Raw genomic sequence first — 20,334 nt, 5'->3', positions numbered from 1 at the left:
AACTTCTGTGGCAAGATCAAATGTCGATTACTTCAGAATCTTGGCCATCTAGTCGGCTACACGCACACACACATGCACAAAAATGCAATACAATTTATTAATCTTGAAGGACGTACGTTGTGTTCGTTTACTTAAATACAATCATCTGCTTCAACACCTCCTACCCCCTTCCCCCTCTTCAGGCATATGTTTCGAGAAAAAGAAGCTTGGCGACTCTTTTGAACGACTCATTTGAACGACTCTTCTCAGTGAGCGAGCGCTCATGAGTCGACTCGCACAAATGAACGGCTTGAACCCATCACTACTCCACTCCAGGCTGTTTGGTCGGAACGAAACCTCGGAACGATTCGTTCCGACTCCAAATTCTCGTTCCGATTCCAAAAACTCGTACCAAGGCTCACTGACTAGTCCTTCAAACGTACAGTCCGCCTATTGGGGAGCTTGGAGCGAGTTAAAAACTGTAGTAACGCCCTCCATTATATTTGGCTTTTTGGTTGGTTCCTTCTGACCTCAATAGCGGGTGAAGCAAAGAGAATAATCCCCATTCTCTTTGGGGTGAAGGACGGAGAGGAGTTTAACCGCGATGAACCCAGCAGGAAACTTTCCTAAAAACGGGAAATTTTGGAGCCAAGGAAGGGAAAAGGGTGAAACGTCTAAAATGTGCAAGAAACGGTGGAATTAGATGTCTTGCATTAAATAATACTTATCTTTTATAAACACCTGAAATGTATTTTCTTTCAGTTCGAACTCAGTTGATCGCAGTTAATCGTGATTGAGTTAAAAAGTGTAACAACATTCAAGTAAAGCCGGAGCCTGTGGCTGAGTGGTTAGCACATCGCGCTGCGACGCCAAGGGTCCCTGGTTCGAATCCCGCTCGGACTTGGTTGTTTGTGAATGTCCATTCATCAATTTCATCACTCATCCCCATCTTCGCCAATTAGCCAGGAGGCACAAAACGCAAAGTAAAATAAACTAAATCAATCAATCAACATTCAAGTAAAAATATTAATTAACAATAACGACTCAAATAAAACAGATTTTGTCCAACATGAAGAAAATAAATTAAGTACATACTCAATGATTCATCCACCTCTACATATCACGACTATATTTTTTTCGCAACAGACCCCCTTTAAATTTATTCCCAATCATCTAATTTGGTAGCCGACTCCCGTGGCGGAGGGGTTAGCACTTCGCGCTAACACTAGGGGGTCCCGGGTTCGAATCCATGGATGTTTGTGAGTGTCCATTCATCACTCATCTCCATCTTCGCAAATTAGCCAAAAGTGGCACAAAAAGCGAAGTAAAATAAAGCAAATCAATCAGTCTGATTTGGTGTTAAATTTGCCTTTACATCATTTACACCCTCCTAGATTAGAAGTTCTGGATAAATCGTGAAAGTATGGATAATTTATTTTCTATTTTATTGTTGTATTTCTTGGTTGTGGAAGACCAGGAATTTTCAAGTCGAAAGGGAAATTTTTCTCCGAGCCAGGGAAGAATTTTGCAGAATTCACAATGTCCCTGCTGTTTAGCCCAGACCACTCGGAATGGGCAAAATACAACTTTCCTCCTACCCCCCCTCCCTCTTCCCTCTCCTCGGAGTGCCTTTTCAATGCTGAGGCAGATGGCGGGAAAGTAAGGGAACAAAAGGACAAGAGCAGCCGCTTGTAGAAGTTTCTGGCATGTGTTGACAACGACGCAGGCGCAGTAGCTAAAAACAAAACCGGATTCGAGTCCAGCTGACTTCCGGAATCGGAACGATTCGTTCACTTGCTGGTTTCGTTCCTTTGGAACGATTCGTTCCGGAACGACCCATCACTACAAAATTGAAATTTCGCAATTTATATCCGCTCCGCATTAACCAATCGAATTTGAAGCGGACAGTTGAATCGATTGTCTTCTGAGGCTTACAAAAATGTTTTAAGATTTTGTTCAACGCGAGTCAGCGTTTAGGTCCCTTAGCATTCTTCTAATAATAAACCTAAATGCTCTCATGGTTAGGTTAGGTTCTGTTAGCATTAAAATAATATCGCTAAATGCTTTCTTTAAAAAAAAGGTTCTAAATTACGTGTACTTCGTGTTCTAATTACATAAACTTGCATTTTCCTCATCTTCATCTGTTCTTAAGATTTGTAACATCCTCTTAGCAGACGAATTACGTGGCAGGAGCAAATTTGACACTTATTCTTACTGCTGACACGCGCATGGCAGCAGACTCCACAGATCATATAACCCCTGCAGACTCGGCCTATTGTCTATTGCTGTACGTACAGTGGGATCCATGAGTATTACCTTGCAAATTGTACATGACCATGTTCGTACACTTTATTTGACCCAACAAGAGCTTCAAGAATTAAAAGAAAACTCAAAAGAAGCTGTTGACAACTTCTGCACTAGCATACATAAAAATCCATCGCTTAAAAACAGATAGGATGAAAATAGTCATGGACAATTTGCACGGTAATACTCATGGATCCCACGTACAGTACCATATGGCAGCACACGTCTGACATCAAAACACGAAGTTGAAATCGTGGTGTGCGATAAGTGAGACACTCGAGATTTCACGACGCGGTCGTATTTCTTTTGTTTGTTTTCGAAAATTTCCAAATAAAGTTTTTTCCAAAATAAATTGAAATCATGTTGTTTTCTTTGTGTCAATGAATTTCTCATTGGATTGTGACACATATTTTAAAGTAAGTATATGTGATTGAAGTTTTGAAATGAAGTGTTCCTTTCTATAAATGTGGTAGAGAAGGAAGTGAAGTTGCTTGAATGGAACAAGCATCGTTTGTAGAAAATCGAAAGTAAGTTTTATATTATTGTTTTCACTGCATGTGATTCATGATAATTGTTCGTTATTTTTTTGCTTGTGAACACATGGAACTATTTCAAAAGAGTTTTAAATGTTATACGCTGTTTCACAACCCAAAATGTTAGGATCTGCAAACTTCTGATAACGAAACATACAGGAGATTCGAAAATGTGTTAATCCTATTCGGTTTATTTTACTATTGTATTGGAAACAGAGTCTAGTTTACGTCCTTCTTGCCCGTTTACGTCTTTCTTGCGCACTCCTTCTTGCCCGTTTACAAAACCGTGCTATAAAGCTATATAGCAGACAGCCGGCGCTCCGGCATCCGTAGAGTAAGTAAGTTTTTCTTTTTACACTTTCTGTGACTAACCATTCACGGGAACGAGGTATGCCTACGAGGTTAGGTTAGGCCTGTTAGGTTAGGTTCCATTAGCACTCATGTCACCCCTAAATATGTGCTTCATCATCGAAAAATGTCCTCAGTACGTTCAATCACGCATATCCGGACAACATCGGTTTTTCTAGATTTTCTCCCCCAGGAAATTTTTCCTCGCCTTGGGATTTACTTTGTTGAATTTCTTATAAAATAACCTTTCCAACGATATATGACATGTATTCCTTAGGAAAAGGACGTAAACTAGACTCTTACCGAAACAGAGATGACAGCTCCAATTGTGTAAAGATATTTTTCAGGAGAATGAGAGATGCATTTAGAATACTGCATAGCAGAATACTAGGAAATCTGCACAACCAAAATTGGTTAGTAATCAGAAATCTTGTTCATTTATCATATAGACATGGATAGAATCCTATTCATGTTGAAAATTTGGGCGTATCATGATTATATTGTACCCAATTGGGTAAATTTCTCGTATCGGACAAACAGCTGAAATTTCATACTTCTTTTGATTTTAATATTCGTACTTACGTATTCTGCATTGACAAACATTCCTGAAGGTGAGACTTCGCTAATTTCACCGAAAATAGCTATATTTGCGACATATCGAGTAAGTTTTCTTGGTTGCTTCTTCCCTTCCGTAACACGGGAAATGGCCGTCACAGTTTCACCACCGTAGTCCATATGCAATGTTTCCACCCCACCACGCGTAGAAAGTGCAAGATAAGCGAAATCGTCACAATTGCTCATTATTTACCGGGGATGAGGAATGTCGGAAATGTGTTCGGGAATGTAGTTTTGATCCATTTTAATGCGAATGCATGTGGTTTTCTACGAAAATCTATTTCCGACGAGCTATTGCTGCTGCTGCTATTTGCTTTCTGCACGAGAGCACAATACACGCTATTGCTGCTGCTAGAAGCCGATGTTGTCCGAATGTCGGAAACGTGTTCGGGAATGATAAATTGAACGAAAGGAGTGCTAATGGAACCTAACCTAACAGGCCTAACCTAACCTAGTAGGCATACCTCGTCCCCGTGATGGTCTGTGGGGCTTTCGTGAATTTTTAGGCTAACATCAATGGTTTTTGGATGCCCCACTGACCATCACAGGGACGAGGTATGCCTACTAGGTTAAGTTAGGCCTGTTAGGTTAGGTTCCATTAGCACTCCTTTCGTTCAATTTAGCATCCTGCACACGTCATTTTCAAAATGTTGATCACGTTCAACTGATCATAGGTATTTAAACGTGTGACCTGTTACATAAACGCATATTTGGAAACACTGGCCCAGATTATGTCATCACGCACAGGCTACATCCACCTGGAAGTAAATAGATGCAAGAGCTCTCGTGCAACGGTCACACATTTATATCGAAAAAAAGATGATTAACCAGCAAAATTCAATGAACGATGCGAGAAAACACTTCCCCGAACTTCCACAACTATAAAGAAACTGCATTCGGTAAGTAATTTCTCCTGTAAATTTGAAGAAATCCGTTTGTCCGATACGAGAAATTTACCCACAATGGTAACTTGGCAACTAGGTTGGGCAAGTGACGGGACTCATAAGGTGCTGCCTGCTGAAGCATTGTTTCACATTGAAAAATATGTGCACACAAGCAGACGATGAAGTATAATGTGCTATTGGTAAGGCAACCAAACCTAACAATACTAACCTACTTAAAATTGGTAAATAGGGTAAAATTTTCAAAGCCGCGAAACTGATTTCTTCAAATTTACAGGAAAGAGTACTTACGGAATTGAGTTTCTGTGGAATATCGGAAGGTCGTAGAAGTGTTTTCTCTCATTTTTCAATGTATTTGGCCGCTAATTCATGTATTTTTCTATAATAATGTCCGTCCGATGCACGGAAGCTGTTGCTTGCATTTCCATCCATGTACTTGAACCGAATGTTGCGAGCATCTGATGACGTAATCCCCGGTAAGTGTTTCCAGACACACAGTTTTTTCACTATATTGCCCAACCTAAAGCAATCTAACCTAACCTAACCTTACCGTGATGGTGAGTGATTCTATTGTGATTGGTTTTGGGGGCTATTCGTGGATGGTCATACGATCCCAAATGGTTTTTGGGGACTATGCGGGAATGGTTTTCAGGGCTATGTGGGAATTTTTCTGTTAAGAAGGTTGAAACACTGCTTTGTCGTTTGAAACACAGCATATCGATAACACTAGTCAAGATTTGCCTGCCATTTTGCATGTTCAGGGAGCGATGAAAGAACAAACAATAATTACTCGATATGTCGACAATAGATACTAATTTCGTTAAAAAAAGCGAAATCCCATCTTCAACAACCTTTCGCAATGCAGAATAGGTAAGTACGAATGTTAAAAATAGAATAAACAAGTAAGAGGCGTTTCCCGGCTTCGAAAGTTTTACCCAGAAAACTTGTTTATATGCACTTGTACACATGTATGTAGAAAGTGTGTGTGGTTATTTGGGGAAAGTGATATTTACTATTTACATGTAAGTAGGCTATGGTAAACATAATAAACTGAATTGGTACAATTGCATGCTAATGAGATTTAAGTTTCTGACAACTAGAATAAAGCAGTGAGTAGGTTTTTGTAGCCCAGCAGTGTTTTGCATATGCTTCTGCCAACTCTGATTTATCAAATGTCAGTGGGGTTTTTCCATCTGTGGCTGTGAGAAACCTTCAGGGGCCCTTGACCGATTGAACCCTAATTCATATCTCTTTAATGTTTTTTGTATTGTAGCATTCAAATCTCTTTAATGTTTTTTGTATTGTAGCATGGAAACCACAAAAAATACCTAAGATTTTTGATGCAAAAGTATGGCCAGCGGAAAAATAAAATCCTTTCTTGGGAGTATGCGTGCTCAAATAGCGCAAAGACACATGCAAATGATAACACCACCAAACTTACCACCTTTACCTAAGAAAGTGTTGAAAATTGCTATCAAACCTTCGTGTCTATTTTGGTTTCATAAGTATTCATTGAAATTTTATTGGGTTTTGTTATTAATATTTTGTGTTTATGAAGCGGTAGGTAACATTTCGTGTGGTGTTGTGTTGGCTGCTGTATTCACTTGCACAAAGCATTCGAGCTGTGCTGCTTCATGCTAGGACAACGGGTAATTTACTTCAGCTTAACACATCTCTGCAAGGTTAAAACTAAATAAAGTGTTCATGAACGTTCATTCACGAGCATTCCAGCATTGTGTGTGTGACATTTTACACATAAAATGTAAGGTTCTAGACGTGAGATTAGATTAAAATATTCATAATGAAGTGGTTTCATAGAATTTTTAAGTACTTTGTGGTGTCTGCTAACAAATGAAAAATAAAATGTGAGTATCTTGACATAGCCTGAATCATGGAAAACATTAATAAAAATGTCAAAAATTAATAATCATGTCATTCTGTTGCAGGTGCAACTGCTGTTATTGGCACGAGAAACGTTTTGCAGAGACAAATTAATATCCAGACAATTACGAGAAAATGACATCACCATGTCGCGTGACATAATTTTTTGTAGCCTTTACATGGAATCTGGCACGTGGAAAAGTGTCAGCTGCTCAAATGCTGTCAGAGTCATTTTTATTATTTTATCCTTATTTTGTGTTAGTTATTACATAAATACTTTGATCGTGAAAATAATGGCAGCGTCTTTTGCATCCTGGTTTCAAATTCTACTAGTTCTTTTTATTATTTTATTCGTGGCTACTTACCAGGAAATCTGGGAATTATTGGCTCCGGGAATTCTACGTGAATTTTTCTCCGTAGACATGAAGAATTGCAACTTCAATCAAAATCCCATTGAATTTATACATATTTTTTTATGCCCTGAGGCAAGGTTTTTCACACTTTAGTTTTTGTTTTTATCGAGGAAGGAAACGAATTGAAAGCTGCATTAAAATAATCTCTCGATCCGTTTCCTTCGTTAGTGTCCTTTTCAAATCAATCTATGTGACAGACTGAAGATTATTGCAAGATAAGATATCTTGAAGTTGATTAGGTAAATTTGAGTTTGAAATTCTCGTACAATTAACAATTTTTCGTAGATTAATATATCCCGTAACATTTGTGACTTGTGTTTTTCAAGTCTGGGTATGTAAAGTGGCAAATGTAAACTCCGAAAAAAATTAAATATTTGAAATATACATGCCATTTAATTGAATTGAATTAGAATTTTTGGATACATTGAAATGACACAGTCCCTTTATGTTGTTAATATATTTGTGTGTGTGTGAAGCGGTAATACGTAAAGGTTGAAATAGAGAAAACATCTGCTTGTAGAATTGAATTTTTCGAAAGGTTCACGTTGAAAAGCCGGAATTATACTTGAATTTCATCATGGTCCTAGATCAGTGGTTCTCAACCTTTTCAGCCCGGGACCCACGTTGAAGGATATTACCTTGATGGGACCCATAAGCATGGGCGCTGGCAGAATTACTTGTAGCAGTGTTGAAACGCCACTCTTCCAGAGAGAGACATTTCTTGAGGGCAATAGATCAGGGTAACATTAGAGACACTCACAATTTGAAACAATATAGTTTATTAACATGTAATTCATCAACATTTAGCTGTTAGTTTCCTAATCCTAAGCTATTTTCTAACCCAATCATATCAGTTGAGTTGTATAACAAAAGGGAGCATCTAAGTCTTCATGAAAACTGAACTCAGTTGTAACCTTACCTTGAACTCGCACCCTGTAACAGCTCGGGCAGCGTTCTGACACATGCAACATACTTAATTCTCCAATCTTCAGTATATGTAATTTGTTGTTGACCTTGCCTAATTACTCAGCCTGTCAATCAGAAGTGTGCTCTTTCCTGTTTTTGTGGCTATCTTCGCAAACAGTCCTATTTCTATAAGAAAGGCCTTGCCAGGCACATCCGTACTAGATGCGTAACCCTCTAGGTACATCTGCATGGGATGTGTGTCACATTTATTGACATATGATGATATCACTTGATTGACATGAGATGATTGGCACTTGATGACTGACACCTGATCATATGATTGACACTACACGATTGACAGGTGGTGATTGACATTATCGTCATATCAAGGCCAAGGCCTTGCCTTTGAGTGATATATGCTAAGCCACCACCGTCTCCGAGTTTCAACCTTCACACGTGGAGGAAGGCATCTAATCTTAACTGCCCAGTGCTGAGTAACTGGCAAGATCAACTTCCTTTGACTGGCTGTTACTTCTTTCAGAACCAACTCCTAAAACTGTAATATGCATTACAACGTTAACATTAAATGCACGTTACAGTATGCACCCAGTTTATAATCATATTTTTGTTGACATCGAGAACTTTAAGAAGTCCTCTTTTACTCTTGCTTAAACAAATTACACATACTTCATTCTAGAAAAGTAAATATGTAATTTAAAAGACTAATTTACTCTAGTAAACACACATGCTCAAATTGAAAACATTTTTCTTTTACTAATGTGACTGTTGGGACTGCCTTTTCTGCATGACCTGGGGTACGTTTGATTCAATGGTGGTTAAGTTAAGTCGTAAATCTGATTGCGCATCAAGTCTATTTCTCTACTTGCTGTTCACTTGATTTAGAGATGCAAATTCCTTTTCACACAAATATGAGGTGGAGGATGGCAAGAGCAACTTTAATGCCTCATCCGAATGGCAGTTGGCAATATCAAGCAACAACTTGAGTCGACATGCATGTGACACACAGATAATTAAGAACTCATTGCTTCTACCGAAATGAAAACAACAGATACCCCATTCCCTTGAGTTAAGCATCATAGAGATGGCAGTAAAAAGCAATGGTACAGAGCGAATAACAGAAATGTAGAGTTTAGACTACATAGAATATGAATATAAATTGTTAAAACAATATATCCGAGTTATTTAAATGTAATAGGTTTTTAAGACACAGTAAATGAATTCGAGCCCGACTTCATGACCCACCAAACCTCCAACGAGGATGGTGGCAGTGGCTACCGAAATTAATAGAAAATTACTAAAAATAGCTTCGTGGAAAACGTGAGTACCTGTGTTCGCATTTCCATAGTATGTTTTGTTGTATTCGTGGGTATGAAACAGTGGCTTATAGAGTGTGTTGCCGAAAATAACTGCATTAGGAGAATTCAAACTTCCGTGGCACCAATGTTCTTTGCACCCTCCTTTATTTCCCTGTGGTTCAGGGACTAATTTACATATAAACATGGTTTCGTACAGCAGAATCAAATCAACTACACATAATTTATTGATTTCCAACAGTGACTGCGATTAGGTGTGGGGCAATTGCCATCCCCTCATTTTTTGCTCCCTTTCTATGGCCTCTTAATGCTCAGCCTTGTCTACAAAGAAAAAGTAAACTGTCCTTACCCCCCCTCCCCCCCAGTTTGGCACCCAATTGCCAATACTGATTTTCTATGCCTATGTATGCGCAATTTATATTTCAAACACACAGAGATAACACAACTTATGAATAAACTGTTTGGGAATATTAATAATAAGAAATTTGCTAGATAGTTGGATAGTTCAATCTCTCCCTCCATAGTTGCTTGGAACTTTCGTCAGCTTGAAAATAATACTTTTTTTTTAAAGAGTGTACTATTGTTTAATAACGTTAATAAGATTCCTCTACACTAAAGTTCTAAGTGAGAGTATTATGGGAGGAGGGAGGGGGCAACTGTCCCATCTTTCCCGCTTGTGCGCGCACCTATGTTTTCCAATGGGGGTGCAGGGCTTATAACCAAAAATTGGTCCCAAGAATTATTGGAGGACATTCATTTGTCATTTGTTTTTAATTACAAAAACGTGTTGTTCAATATCAAGCTATTATTTTACCTGTCAAAGTGGCAATTTTTAATCATATTCAATAATATTTTCTGACCAACCAGGATCCCAGGTTCGAATACCAGCATGGGTGTTCTTTGCGAATGTCCCTTCATCAATTTCATCCTCATCTATGCGATTAGCTAAAAGTGGTAGAAAAGCAAAGTAAAATAAATGAAATCGGTCAACATCATTTCCTTCGTCTTTTGTTTACTTTTCATTGTATTTTGACTGTAGTGAATTTACATGGATTCCTATAAAATAATATGTTCACTTGATTTCATTCTATAATTAAATGAATAGTGCATAGGAACAGGCGCGTGCCCAGGATTTTCGTAAGGGGGGGGTTATGAATCCAATACATTTTCCAGTTCACATTTCAAATTTCTTGTAATAAATTAGATAATTAATATACTTGGATTTTACCCCAATGAACGCAATCAATGTATTTGCTATGGATGCTTCATGTTTTTATTGCATCATATAAAAGCACCTGCTTGAATATTTCCAAATTATTAATATTTTATATTTAATTGCTCAAATATAATTTTTAAACAAAAAATATGTACACTCAACATTGTAACAACATTAAAGAGATTAAGACTACTTGATGTCTTAAAGACAGTAATAAATAAGGTACCACAGTTCAACAATTTAAATTCTGAAATTTAGGCATCGAGGTTTCTGTGCGAGTTCTGACAATATGTCGTCACAAGTAACTTTTATATCCCGGTGAATGTTCAGAGCAGCTAACCCATTTAATCTTTCTTCGCAAATGGTATGTCGAAGATAGGTCTTCAACCGCCTCAAAGTTGAGAATGATTTATCATTTGATGTTGTTGTTACCGGGATTGTACATAATATGCGCAAACGTGTTTACCCAGGGAAATATTGCTTCACTGCACATATCAATTGCTTCAAGAGCATTTACTGGACGTGTTTGCATTGCTGCAAGATGACGATACCACAGTCTCATTTCAGTGGGAGCGTCGCCGCCTTGTAATCAAGGTGTCCCGGGTTCGATACCCGGTGGAGGCACATAGTGGTTCGGATCTCACTTTAAACTTTAGGTTCAGTCCCGATTAGCCTCACTGTGCATAAAGTGGATTTAAAACATCAATTTAATGAACATTGTACTTGTTGTGGAGATGATTTTGCTAAATATTGTGTACATTTTTGGCATTGTATTATTATATTATTGGTCAAAACATTTGTTTGACAGTCGACAAACAAATACGAACCCCTTCAGTAATTAACATTTTCTACTACAGTGTCATTAATGTGTCATATTCATTTTCATATTAGGTCTATGGAGAGGAATTTTGTATAATGTTAACGTTATGGAACTGCGAAACCAACCGTTGAAGGGGCCACTCCCCCCTTCCCCTCCGAAGCCCAGTACCGCACCACAGGATCTGTCACTGAGCCCGACAAAATCTTGCCACACAGTGCTCGAAATAGAAATTCGTAGCCGAAAAGGGAGGGGATATTTGATCGATTTTGGAGATACGAGGGGGTACAGCCTTGTATGGATCAACATGGAGACAATACAGTAGGTGGAGGATGCTCAATATGCAAATTATTCTAATTGGGGGTATGATTTGTGAAACTTTCTTAACTGGAGGCAGCATCCCCTACTTCGACCACTGATGCCAGAAAAGATGCTTTCAGAAAATGAATTTATTACTGCACACACATATTACTTATTGTATTTGTTGCGTTTGTACAAGAGAAATATTCAGAAGATTTGTAAGGAATATTTACAGTTAATAGGATGCCTATCTAGTCTATCCCGTGTCGTAATACAAATTTTATCCCTTTCCTACAAAATAATAAAACTCTCCATGGCAACCGTGATTTTATTATGTGGTTGCATACATATACACTGTATAGTAGCACCAAGCTTTCTGGTACCTCGGAAAATACGTGCCACTGCTCCGACGCCAGGGTTTCAAATGCCTTGGTGGATCTATAAGATAGGTAATATCGTTTTTCGAGGGTTCGTGAACAAAACAAAAAGTAAATGATTGTAATAATAATAATAATCCGTTGCGCAACAGCCCATGAAGGGCCTAGGCATACCTACCGACTGCCGGTCTCCCTCCCACGCTTTCCTTCGTCACCTCTAAGCGTAGAGATCTTCAACCAGTATTGGAATAGTCGGGGGGTCAGCCCGACGTATCCCCAGCCGTTATAGTAGGTCTCCATGACCGGATTGCGCTCACTCACTCGGAGCTCCCCAATTTCCTCACGATGGTGGGTTGCCACCGGCCCTATACGTAGGCCGAATAAATTCCGACCAAAGCCGGATTCGAACCTACGCCGTCCCGCAGCGAACGATCTCAAGACGAGTGAACGCCTTAACCCGCTCGGCTACGGAAAAGTCCATTTTATATTCAGATACGTTAATCGGGACTGGACTTAAAGTTTAAATCGGGATACGTACCACTGTGCAATGCACCTTCACAGGGGATCAAACCCAGGACCTCTTTGATTACACCACCATCGGTGAGGCCCCTGAAATCATTGAGGGAACTTGTTCATCTTCATGTTATCTCGCCCTGCGAAAGTTTATTGGTGACATCCTACACACGTCTTCCAGACATACACACGCGGGCACCCCCCCTCCCTGCACACACACGATTGTATGCTTACAGCACATGCTGTGGCCTCCCAGAAAAACAATTCTAAATCCGCCTATGGATATATCTGCTATCAAATAATGAACGTCACTTACCTCGACAGTTCCTTGACATAATTTTGCAACAAGGTTTGCAATATCTTCTGTTATGCCTTCTTGTTGAATATCAAGAGTCTGAAAGTTCGCACGTTTCACTCTCGCAATTCGGATGGAATTCCTCTGAACTTAAATCGACCATTTCTGACGTTCTATTTGTGGAAGGTGAAGCTTCAACTTCCATTTTTTGTTTCTTTTGGAAATAATCTAATACGTATTTCTCCTCTTTTCTCTATCCATCTTTAGTTCCACGTCAAAAATCTATTACACACGCAGAAACGTAACACACAACACGACCACTTCGACTTGCTACCTTGCAGACTGCAACTCGCTACAACCCCAGTGAACACCAGGACTTGGGACAAAGATACCGGGCGGTCGAATGTCTGAACCATGCATCCAGCTTGGTCCAGCTCAAATTACGTCACCAGTGTTGACAGCAACCAGTAGTGTCAGTGTCAGTAGTGTTGGCAACTGCTAAATTATTTACGCACAAATTCAAGTGAGATCTTTCACACATGTTACAAGAAAATTCAATAAACTGAAGGCTGGAAATTGGTTGAGAAAAAATATCTAATTTGTAAAGAGCACAAGAGTTACCCCCACACCCCCTATACGCCTTCATGGCGTGGTGCTAAGCACAGGGGAACACTTTACCTTTACCTTTTTACAAGAGTAAAACGTATAATATTTTGGCATATTAATTGCTTTTATTTTGTTTATGAACTGACTGGGCCAGTTGGGCTATTGTTGCATCCTTCACCCCTCCCTTCCTCCCGGCATGCTATTGTACAAAACATCGCTTGCCTCCTTCGTAAAACCATGCTTCGCTACTGCCTGCAACAATTATTATTATTATAATTATTGATATTTTGAAATAAATATGCATCCAGGTGCGAAATAAGATTTCGACTTACTTTGCCTACTAATTGTAGTGATTCAAATCTCACAGAAGTTTGCTCTGCTGGCATAAATGGTATAACAAGGGGAAAAAAAGGAAAGGAAAGTTAGCAGCACTGTCGTAACAGGAAAGGGAGGGTCATTCTCCTAAGAGGGTCATCCTGGGTGAAAGAAAGGGGAGGAGGGATTCCTTCAGTTCGCATTCCAAGGGTTACGGCTCTTTTCTTGACCATACTGAGAAGGAAATTCTCCTTCCTTTTCAGTGACTAAGGAATGAATGAATGCTTGTGCATTGCTGTAACTCAACTCCAATATTATCAAAAGTAATTGAAGAAGCAAATAATTTCTCATTGTCAAATGTAAACATTTTACAATATTGGCGATTTATGAAATAAAATGTATTTCTGTTTTGAATTTTTTTAAATTACGAAACCAATGGGGGGGGTTTTAACCCCCACCAACCCCCCCCCTGGGCACGCCACTGCATAGGAAATATTTTGATCGAAATGGTTGAACACAATTTTTAAGTATGACTTTGCTTAGAATACATCATCCTCATCATTCTTCGCCATTTCCTGCCTCTGGCTGAGTCGGCATAGAAGTCAAACCTCTCCATTTTCTTCTGGTCTTCCACCACTCCTCTCTTTCCACGGTGTTCCAATCTTGTCCTCTTCTAACACTCCACTATCTGCTCTTTCCACCGACATCTTGGTCTCCCCCTTGGCCTTGTTCCCACTCCTTGTGCATTCAGTGGTGACTCGTAGCTTTTTTAGGTGTAGGAAGTTATGGTAAACAGACAGAAAGAGAAGAGAGGAAAGGCTTTGAAAATGCGTTCAATTAAACAGGCGCACATATCACTTGTGCTATCTATCCATTGCATTTAGAATGTTATCTGCAACCCTGTACCCGAGGGGGCCATGCCTCTCTAACAATGAAATATTTATATGTGATGCTATAAATTAGGGATGGATCGATATGAAATTTTGGCCGATACCGATAAAGTACCGATATAAAATTTACCGATACCGATAACCGATATTCTACCGATCCGATATAAAATTAGAAATGGCCCTTGAAGAACCTGAAAGGTTCACTGACCTCTTTTATAAATGTGTGTTTCAAGGTGACTGCAGTGCAAGATAAATTGCATATTTAGACATTAATTTTTTTAGAAAGTAGGGCATGGATATTATCCATAAAAATTACAACAAAATGGCAGAATATTGCACTAAATTATCAGATAATAATCGATATATTGGATCAGTAAAATAATCGGTAATTTTACCGATAAACCGATACACTGATATGCCTATATCGGCCGATACCGATAGAGTACCGATTAATCGGTCCCATCCCTACTATAAATACATACGAAAAGAACATTGACAATTCTTCAGATTATGAAAGAATTTTGATTTTTCTCTTGTGTAAATGAATGGTTTGTTTGTGCAGATAGGCAAGCTCCAGAAGTCTGCAGTTATTTGGTTGTTTTAATTTTATGACCATTGATGGGAGGCTCCAGACGTCCTGATACCCGATTTAAATTCATTACAAGAATCATTGCTAATACATATCATTTAATTTATAAATATATCATTTTTTAAACATAGAATTGTCGTAGCTGTTCAGTGATACTGGTATAAGAAATATTTAAGGACATTTGAAAACATTGTCAATTTGCGGAATACATCACTATTCGAATACTTCCGAGAATTGAGCGTAAACGAGAAGTACCAAACTGTATTCTGTGTGACGGCCTTGGTTTGTAAGCAGTTGTGTTGCTGATTGTTTGTCTGGTTGGGAAAAGAGGAGGGGTCTATCGGTGAGTTGAATTTTCCCAACTCTGCAATACTACCATAGCGTCGTTGTTGCATCTAATGCTCCACGAATGCATTTCCAATCTGCCTTCCACTAAAAGAATGAAAAAAATCCTGGGTATAGGCCTAGTTAGCTTACAAAAATTCACACACCGTGCCACTTGATTCGAAAACTACCTGGAACTTTTGGATGAACCATGCTGATTGGTTCTCGACTACACGTGTTACGTATAATACGTCTATATCTGTGGTTTGACGTTCGTGGGGGTCTCCCTGCCTGTTGTCGTGTGTATTGAGGACAGCATTGACAACCTCCTGATAAGAAGAATTGCTGCTTCAACTCTTAAATTATGCTAAATGCAACTAATTATGTAGTTTTAAGTTCAATTTATGCAGCTATTTTGGAGTTGTTGAACTTGGGTTATCCATTATTTACTTCAGTTAAGCAACATTGAGAATTTCGGCCATCAAATCGATTACAGTGGTTCAACCAACAGGGTGGCTACTCACCGGGAATTCCGGAAATTCTGCGTGAATTATTGGTTCCGGAAATTCTGTGTGAATGCTGCTTGAATTTTTTTCTCTAGATGTGAAAAGAAAGCTTTGTGGTAAATAAAACAGAATTCTCTCAATCTGTTTCCTTTGCAGTACAATCTAAGATTAAGATACCTTGAAGTTGATTAGGTAAATTTAAGTTTGAAATTCTTATCTAGTTAACATTTTTCGTAGATTAGTATATCCCGTAATATTTTAGACTTGTGTTTGTAGATGTATTTCGAATCTGAGTGTGTGAAATGGCAAATGCATCTTAAATTAAATATTTATAATATATATATATACCATTTAATTGAATTGAATTAAATTTTTGGATACGCTGAACTCATAAAGACCCTTTATATTGTTAATTAGGTAATAGGTGGTAATAAGCAAGGTTGAAGTAAAGAAAACATCTGCTTGTACCCTTGAATTTGTGGAAAGTTTGCCTTGAAAACTGGGAATTATACTTGAATTTTATCATGGTCTTAGAGTAGCCACCCTGAACCAATGAAATGGGTTCAGTATTGTGTGCTTGAAAAGGTTGAAGCAAATTCGACGATTGGGAGCTGCAGCTTGTATGTTTTATTTGTGACCTCCAACTTTCTACAGATTTCCTTTCATAAAATGTTCATTTCCTAATCGGGGAGGATAAGGAAAACAAGAGGATGGATGGGATGTGATCGTAAATACTTCTCCTTTAGTCGGCATACTTTCTCTTATTTGAAACAAGTCTACTAGAGAAGTACAAATAAGGTACATAATATATTTCATCAAAGTATCTTCCTTTTAATGAAATTTATCTGTCTCCCAAAGATGCACGTTTAGAGCACTCTGCCAATCACAGGGTGCTAGGTACCAGCAAAGTTCAAATTATGCTAGGTTTAGAATCATAATGCTAGGGCTGGCATCACTGAATGAGGAAACTCTCGATGCTTCCTCGCTGGCCATTTAACCGAGCAACCCCCTCCCTTCCATACCCCTCCCCCATCCTGTTGTGGGTGGAAGATCAAGCTTCCTCAACAGCAGGGACGACTGTCTTCTTTGGGTGGCAACTGGAGCAGGCCATGAGCAACCTACAGTTTAAAGTGGGATCCGAACCACTATGTGCCTCCACACATTAAACTCATAAAAAAGAAGAAAACTATATATAAGTGTAATGAACTGTACAAAGTTGCTCACTTCCTGCAACGAGAAATCGCCCCTGTGTGCATTGTAAGCTCTTACTGTAGTATTGCATCCATCCTCTTCATGCGTTCAAACCATCTCATCTGTGCTCAATCTATTCTTTCCGGAAGCTTCACCACCCCCACTGTCTGTCGGAACTCCTTATTCCTTATTCTATCCCTTCTAGTTGTAATGATCCTGTGAGGTCATCACAATTATTTAGTTTCCGAGTGTTATTATTCCATGTTAATTGGTAATTCTGTCAACGTTATTTGTGTTAATCATTCATTGTAAATGGTGTTATGATCTATTGATAATGAGGTCAGGTGCTCTGTGTTAGTATATTATGCTGAGTTGTAATGTTAATAAGGCCCTGCGTGGTCGCAAAGAATATGTAATATTTATCTTATAATTGTATATTAACGTTTAGCACACATTTAATATTATAATATTTAATAATCGTTTGTGCCTTGAGCATGTAGTTCAATCTACTGCCGTAGAGATGGCCTTGCCTTGTCTCGCACGGTTCCACGTAGTTCGCGTGAACGGCGCTAGAGGTGCTACTCTGAACCGAGGCTATATAATGTGATTATGAAGATTTCTAGTGAGAATTGCAAGAAATGAGTATATTTGGGCATTTAAAAATACGTACTAGTAAACATACAATAACAGAGTTTATTCAGGATTTTATTTTTTTGTTAAAATGAAAAACCGAATTTGTATTCGGGCTTTTATGTTAAATTAAGTGAATAGAAACTTTGAGTACACAACTTTACATGTTACTAAAGTGAGTTAAAACACTATTTAGTGATTTTTAAAGTTATTTCAAAATGATGTTGAAAAATGAGGGAATTTGTTTTGACAGGCTGTGTGGAAACCTTGCATTTGGTTACCAGGCTGATTTGCCATGTTGCAATCAGCAAAAGTACGCTAGAATTCAAACAAACATGGTCCAGTCTTCTCAGAAAATTCAAGTGGTAGCATGAATGGAACGAAGGGTAGTATAGAATTCCTTTGGGCCTCATGGAGTAGTCATTCAGTGCAGCAGATCTGTAATAAAATCAGCAAAATAAATTGCAATGAAGATGAGAAAAGGGGTGTTCTCTTGAAATGTAGTGGAAACTACTAATGGATTGTGTATGCGAAGAAGATATTTTGTTATTCTGTGCAACCTGTTGTATATTTGTGGGCATTATTCTTCAATCACAGGTAAAAATAATCTTTTTTCAACCATGATTTGTGAAATGCCAAGTTGCCCTGTTCAGAGCCCTCTGGGCCTCTTTCAAAGCATCAAATTGTAGTGAACGTTGGTACAGGTGTTATAGAGATGAAGCTGAAAAAAAATCTGGTGATCATCATCCCGGAAAATGCTTCATGCAACTATTGATCTCACGCTTCCAAAGTGTCATTCATATTGAACAGCACGCATGTACGCTGCTGTGCTGACAAACTATAAAGTTTTGCATACCCAACTTCTGCTTCTTATTTCAATGCCCCGTTGCCACCTCGTGGGGAAAATTTGAACTATATTTTTGTGTTGGCATTCTCTTTTCTCCCTAGTGTCTGTATGAACTTTCGCTGCTTAAGCTCCGCGGTGCCATCCATCTAAGTTGTCGTCCCTACAATACAGTTTCTTTGAACCACACACTTTACAGAACAACATGAATGAGTAATGATTTATAATTGGGGTACACATCTTTAAATGCAAGAATACAAAGCAACATTATTAAGGTATAGTAAAATTTCTTGTACCTCCACAGTTACAGGATCTTAAGGAGATCTGGAAGCAGTGGTAACCTGGAGAAGAATTGGAGTGAACATGGAATTAGGTTGAGACTTTACACCAGTTTCCTGTGATGCAGATAGTGCAACTCAACTGGGACCAAATCATGTGAGTCATCTCATGCATATATTTCTTTCATCAACTTGAAGTTACTTTCATACATTGAAATTATACAATTGTTAACACTGTAAAGATGGACCCATATTGAAGAGTTACATGTTCTAGTTCTACTGTTTTTCCGTTGCAAGGCAGAAGCAGCATCTACCAGATACGTTAGTGGATACATGATATGGGCAGGGTCTGTTATTCCAGGAAATCATCATCATTACATACAAATTATCTCATTTTTACTTTAACAAGTAGTGAAGCATTTTACAATCATTATGAACTTCCAACAGTTATCTTACAACCCTGTTCGTATAAATGAATCCCCTTGGAGTAAGTTCAAATAAGCTGGTACTGTATTAAGATATGGCTATGAATATGTGAGCAAGGCTGTACAATATAGAATTACAGAAAAGGTTTCCATAACCTAAACAAAATGTAAAATATCACATAAATTTTGTGAAAATCAAACTTAACTGTAACACTGGTCGAGATGGGTTTCGATGTCTCGCAGATGAGTATAGTCTGAATAATTTCGGCATGCCGATTCCAAAAATGAAATCCATTTTTATTCATCATGTCTAGTTCTTTCACAAAACAGCAATATTTTTAACTGCCTTAATTTCACAATAAAATGTGGTTCCATTATTTCCCCGATAGATGGTCGTAAAATATTGATTTATATTGTGAATATAGAGTTGTAAACATTTAGTCCATCTTACACATCTCATGTGACACATTGGCATAAAAATTGTATAGACTTTCGTTACGTTAGTTTTATTTTGGAAATCCCTCACAAAGTGTCCTAAACTCAATGTTATAATGTGGTGGGTTGACTGAACTTGGTGATATTGGTAAAAATCCTGACACGATGGGAAGAAGTAGATGTCATTTCCATGATCAGTATTCAAGGTACTTCCAGAATCACCTATTGGTTTGAAAACTTCCAATTTTTTTTCTCCAAAAAGTCAACCAGTGTAATATAATAATAAATTAATTACAAAAGAAACTTGTGCAACTAAAAGAAACCCCCATTTACGTAAATTCCTCATCCTGTAGTTATACTTGCCATTCACGTGAATAATTGGATCTAGTTCTTAATGTAACAGTGACTTGTTTCCTTCATGAGGCTCCGAGCATGCCAGCCAATCAGGTTGAGGCATGACATCACCCAATACCAGCTCATTTATCGGCAGAGGGTCATAATGCAACTATCTGAGATTCGTATGTTAACCATACTTATTCCAATTCTCGTCTCTCTTTCCTATCTTCTG

The 20,334-nt window shown here is 38.4% G+C and overlaps 1 protein-coding gene across 5 annotated transcripts in view; it reads left to right on the top strand.

Moving 5' to 3' along the window:
- Positions 1-2,559: 2,559 nt before the first annotated feature.
- Positions 2,560-20,334, top strand: part of LOC145997490 (uncharacterized) — a 50,488-nt gene continuing 32,713 nt past the window's right edge. For 2 of the 5 annotated variants that reach the window (XM_083134597.1, XM_083134594.1), the window contains exons 1-2: positions 2,560-2,699; positions 18,933-19,063. In XM_083134597.1, the coding sequence (XP_082990723.1) occupies positions 19,029-19,063 (35 nt within the window). In that variant the 5' untranslated portion in view covers positions 2,560-2,699; positions 18,933-19,028. Of the gene's footprint in view, positions 2,700-2,758; positions 2,811-3,551; positions 3,578-18,932; positions 19,064-20,334 lie in introns of those variants that run through there. The other 3 variants (XM_083134595.1, XM_083134598.1, XM_083134599.1) reach the window with 3 other exon arrangements.

This window comes from Lepisma saccharinum, chromosome 13 (assembly GCF_977018435.1).
Source record: "Lepisma saccharinum chromosome 13, izLepSacc3.1, whole genome shotgun sequence".
Taxonomy (NCBI): Eukaryota; Metazoa; Arthropoda; class Insecta; order Zygentoma; family Lepismatidae; genus Lepisma; species Lepisma saccharinum.
The sequence above is the reverse complement of the archived record's forward strand: the minus strand, read 5'-3'. Positions and strand labels throughout refer to the sequence as shown.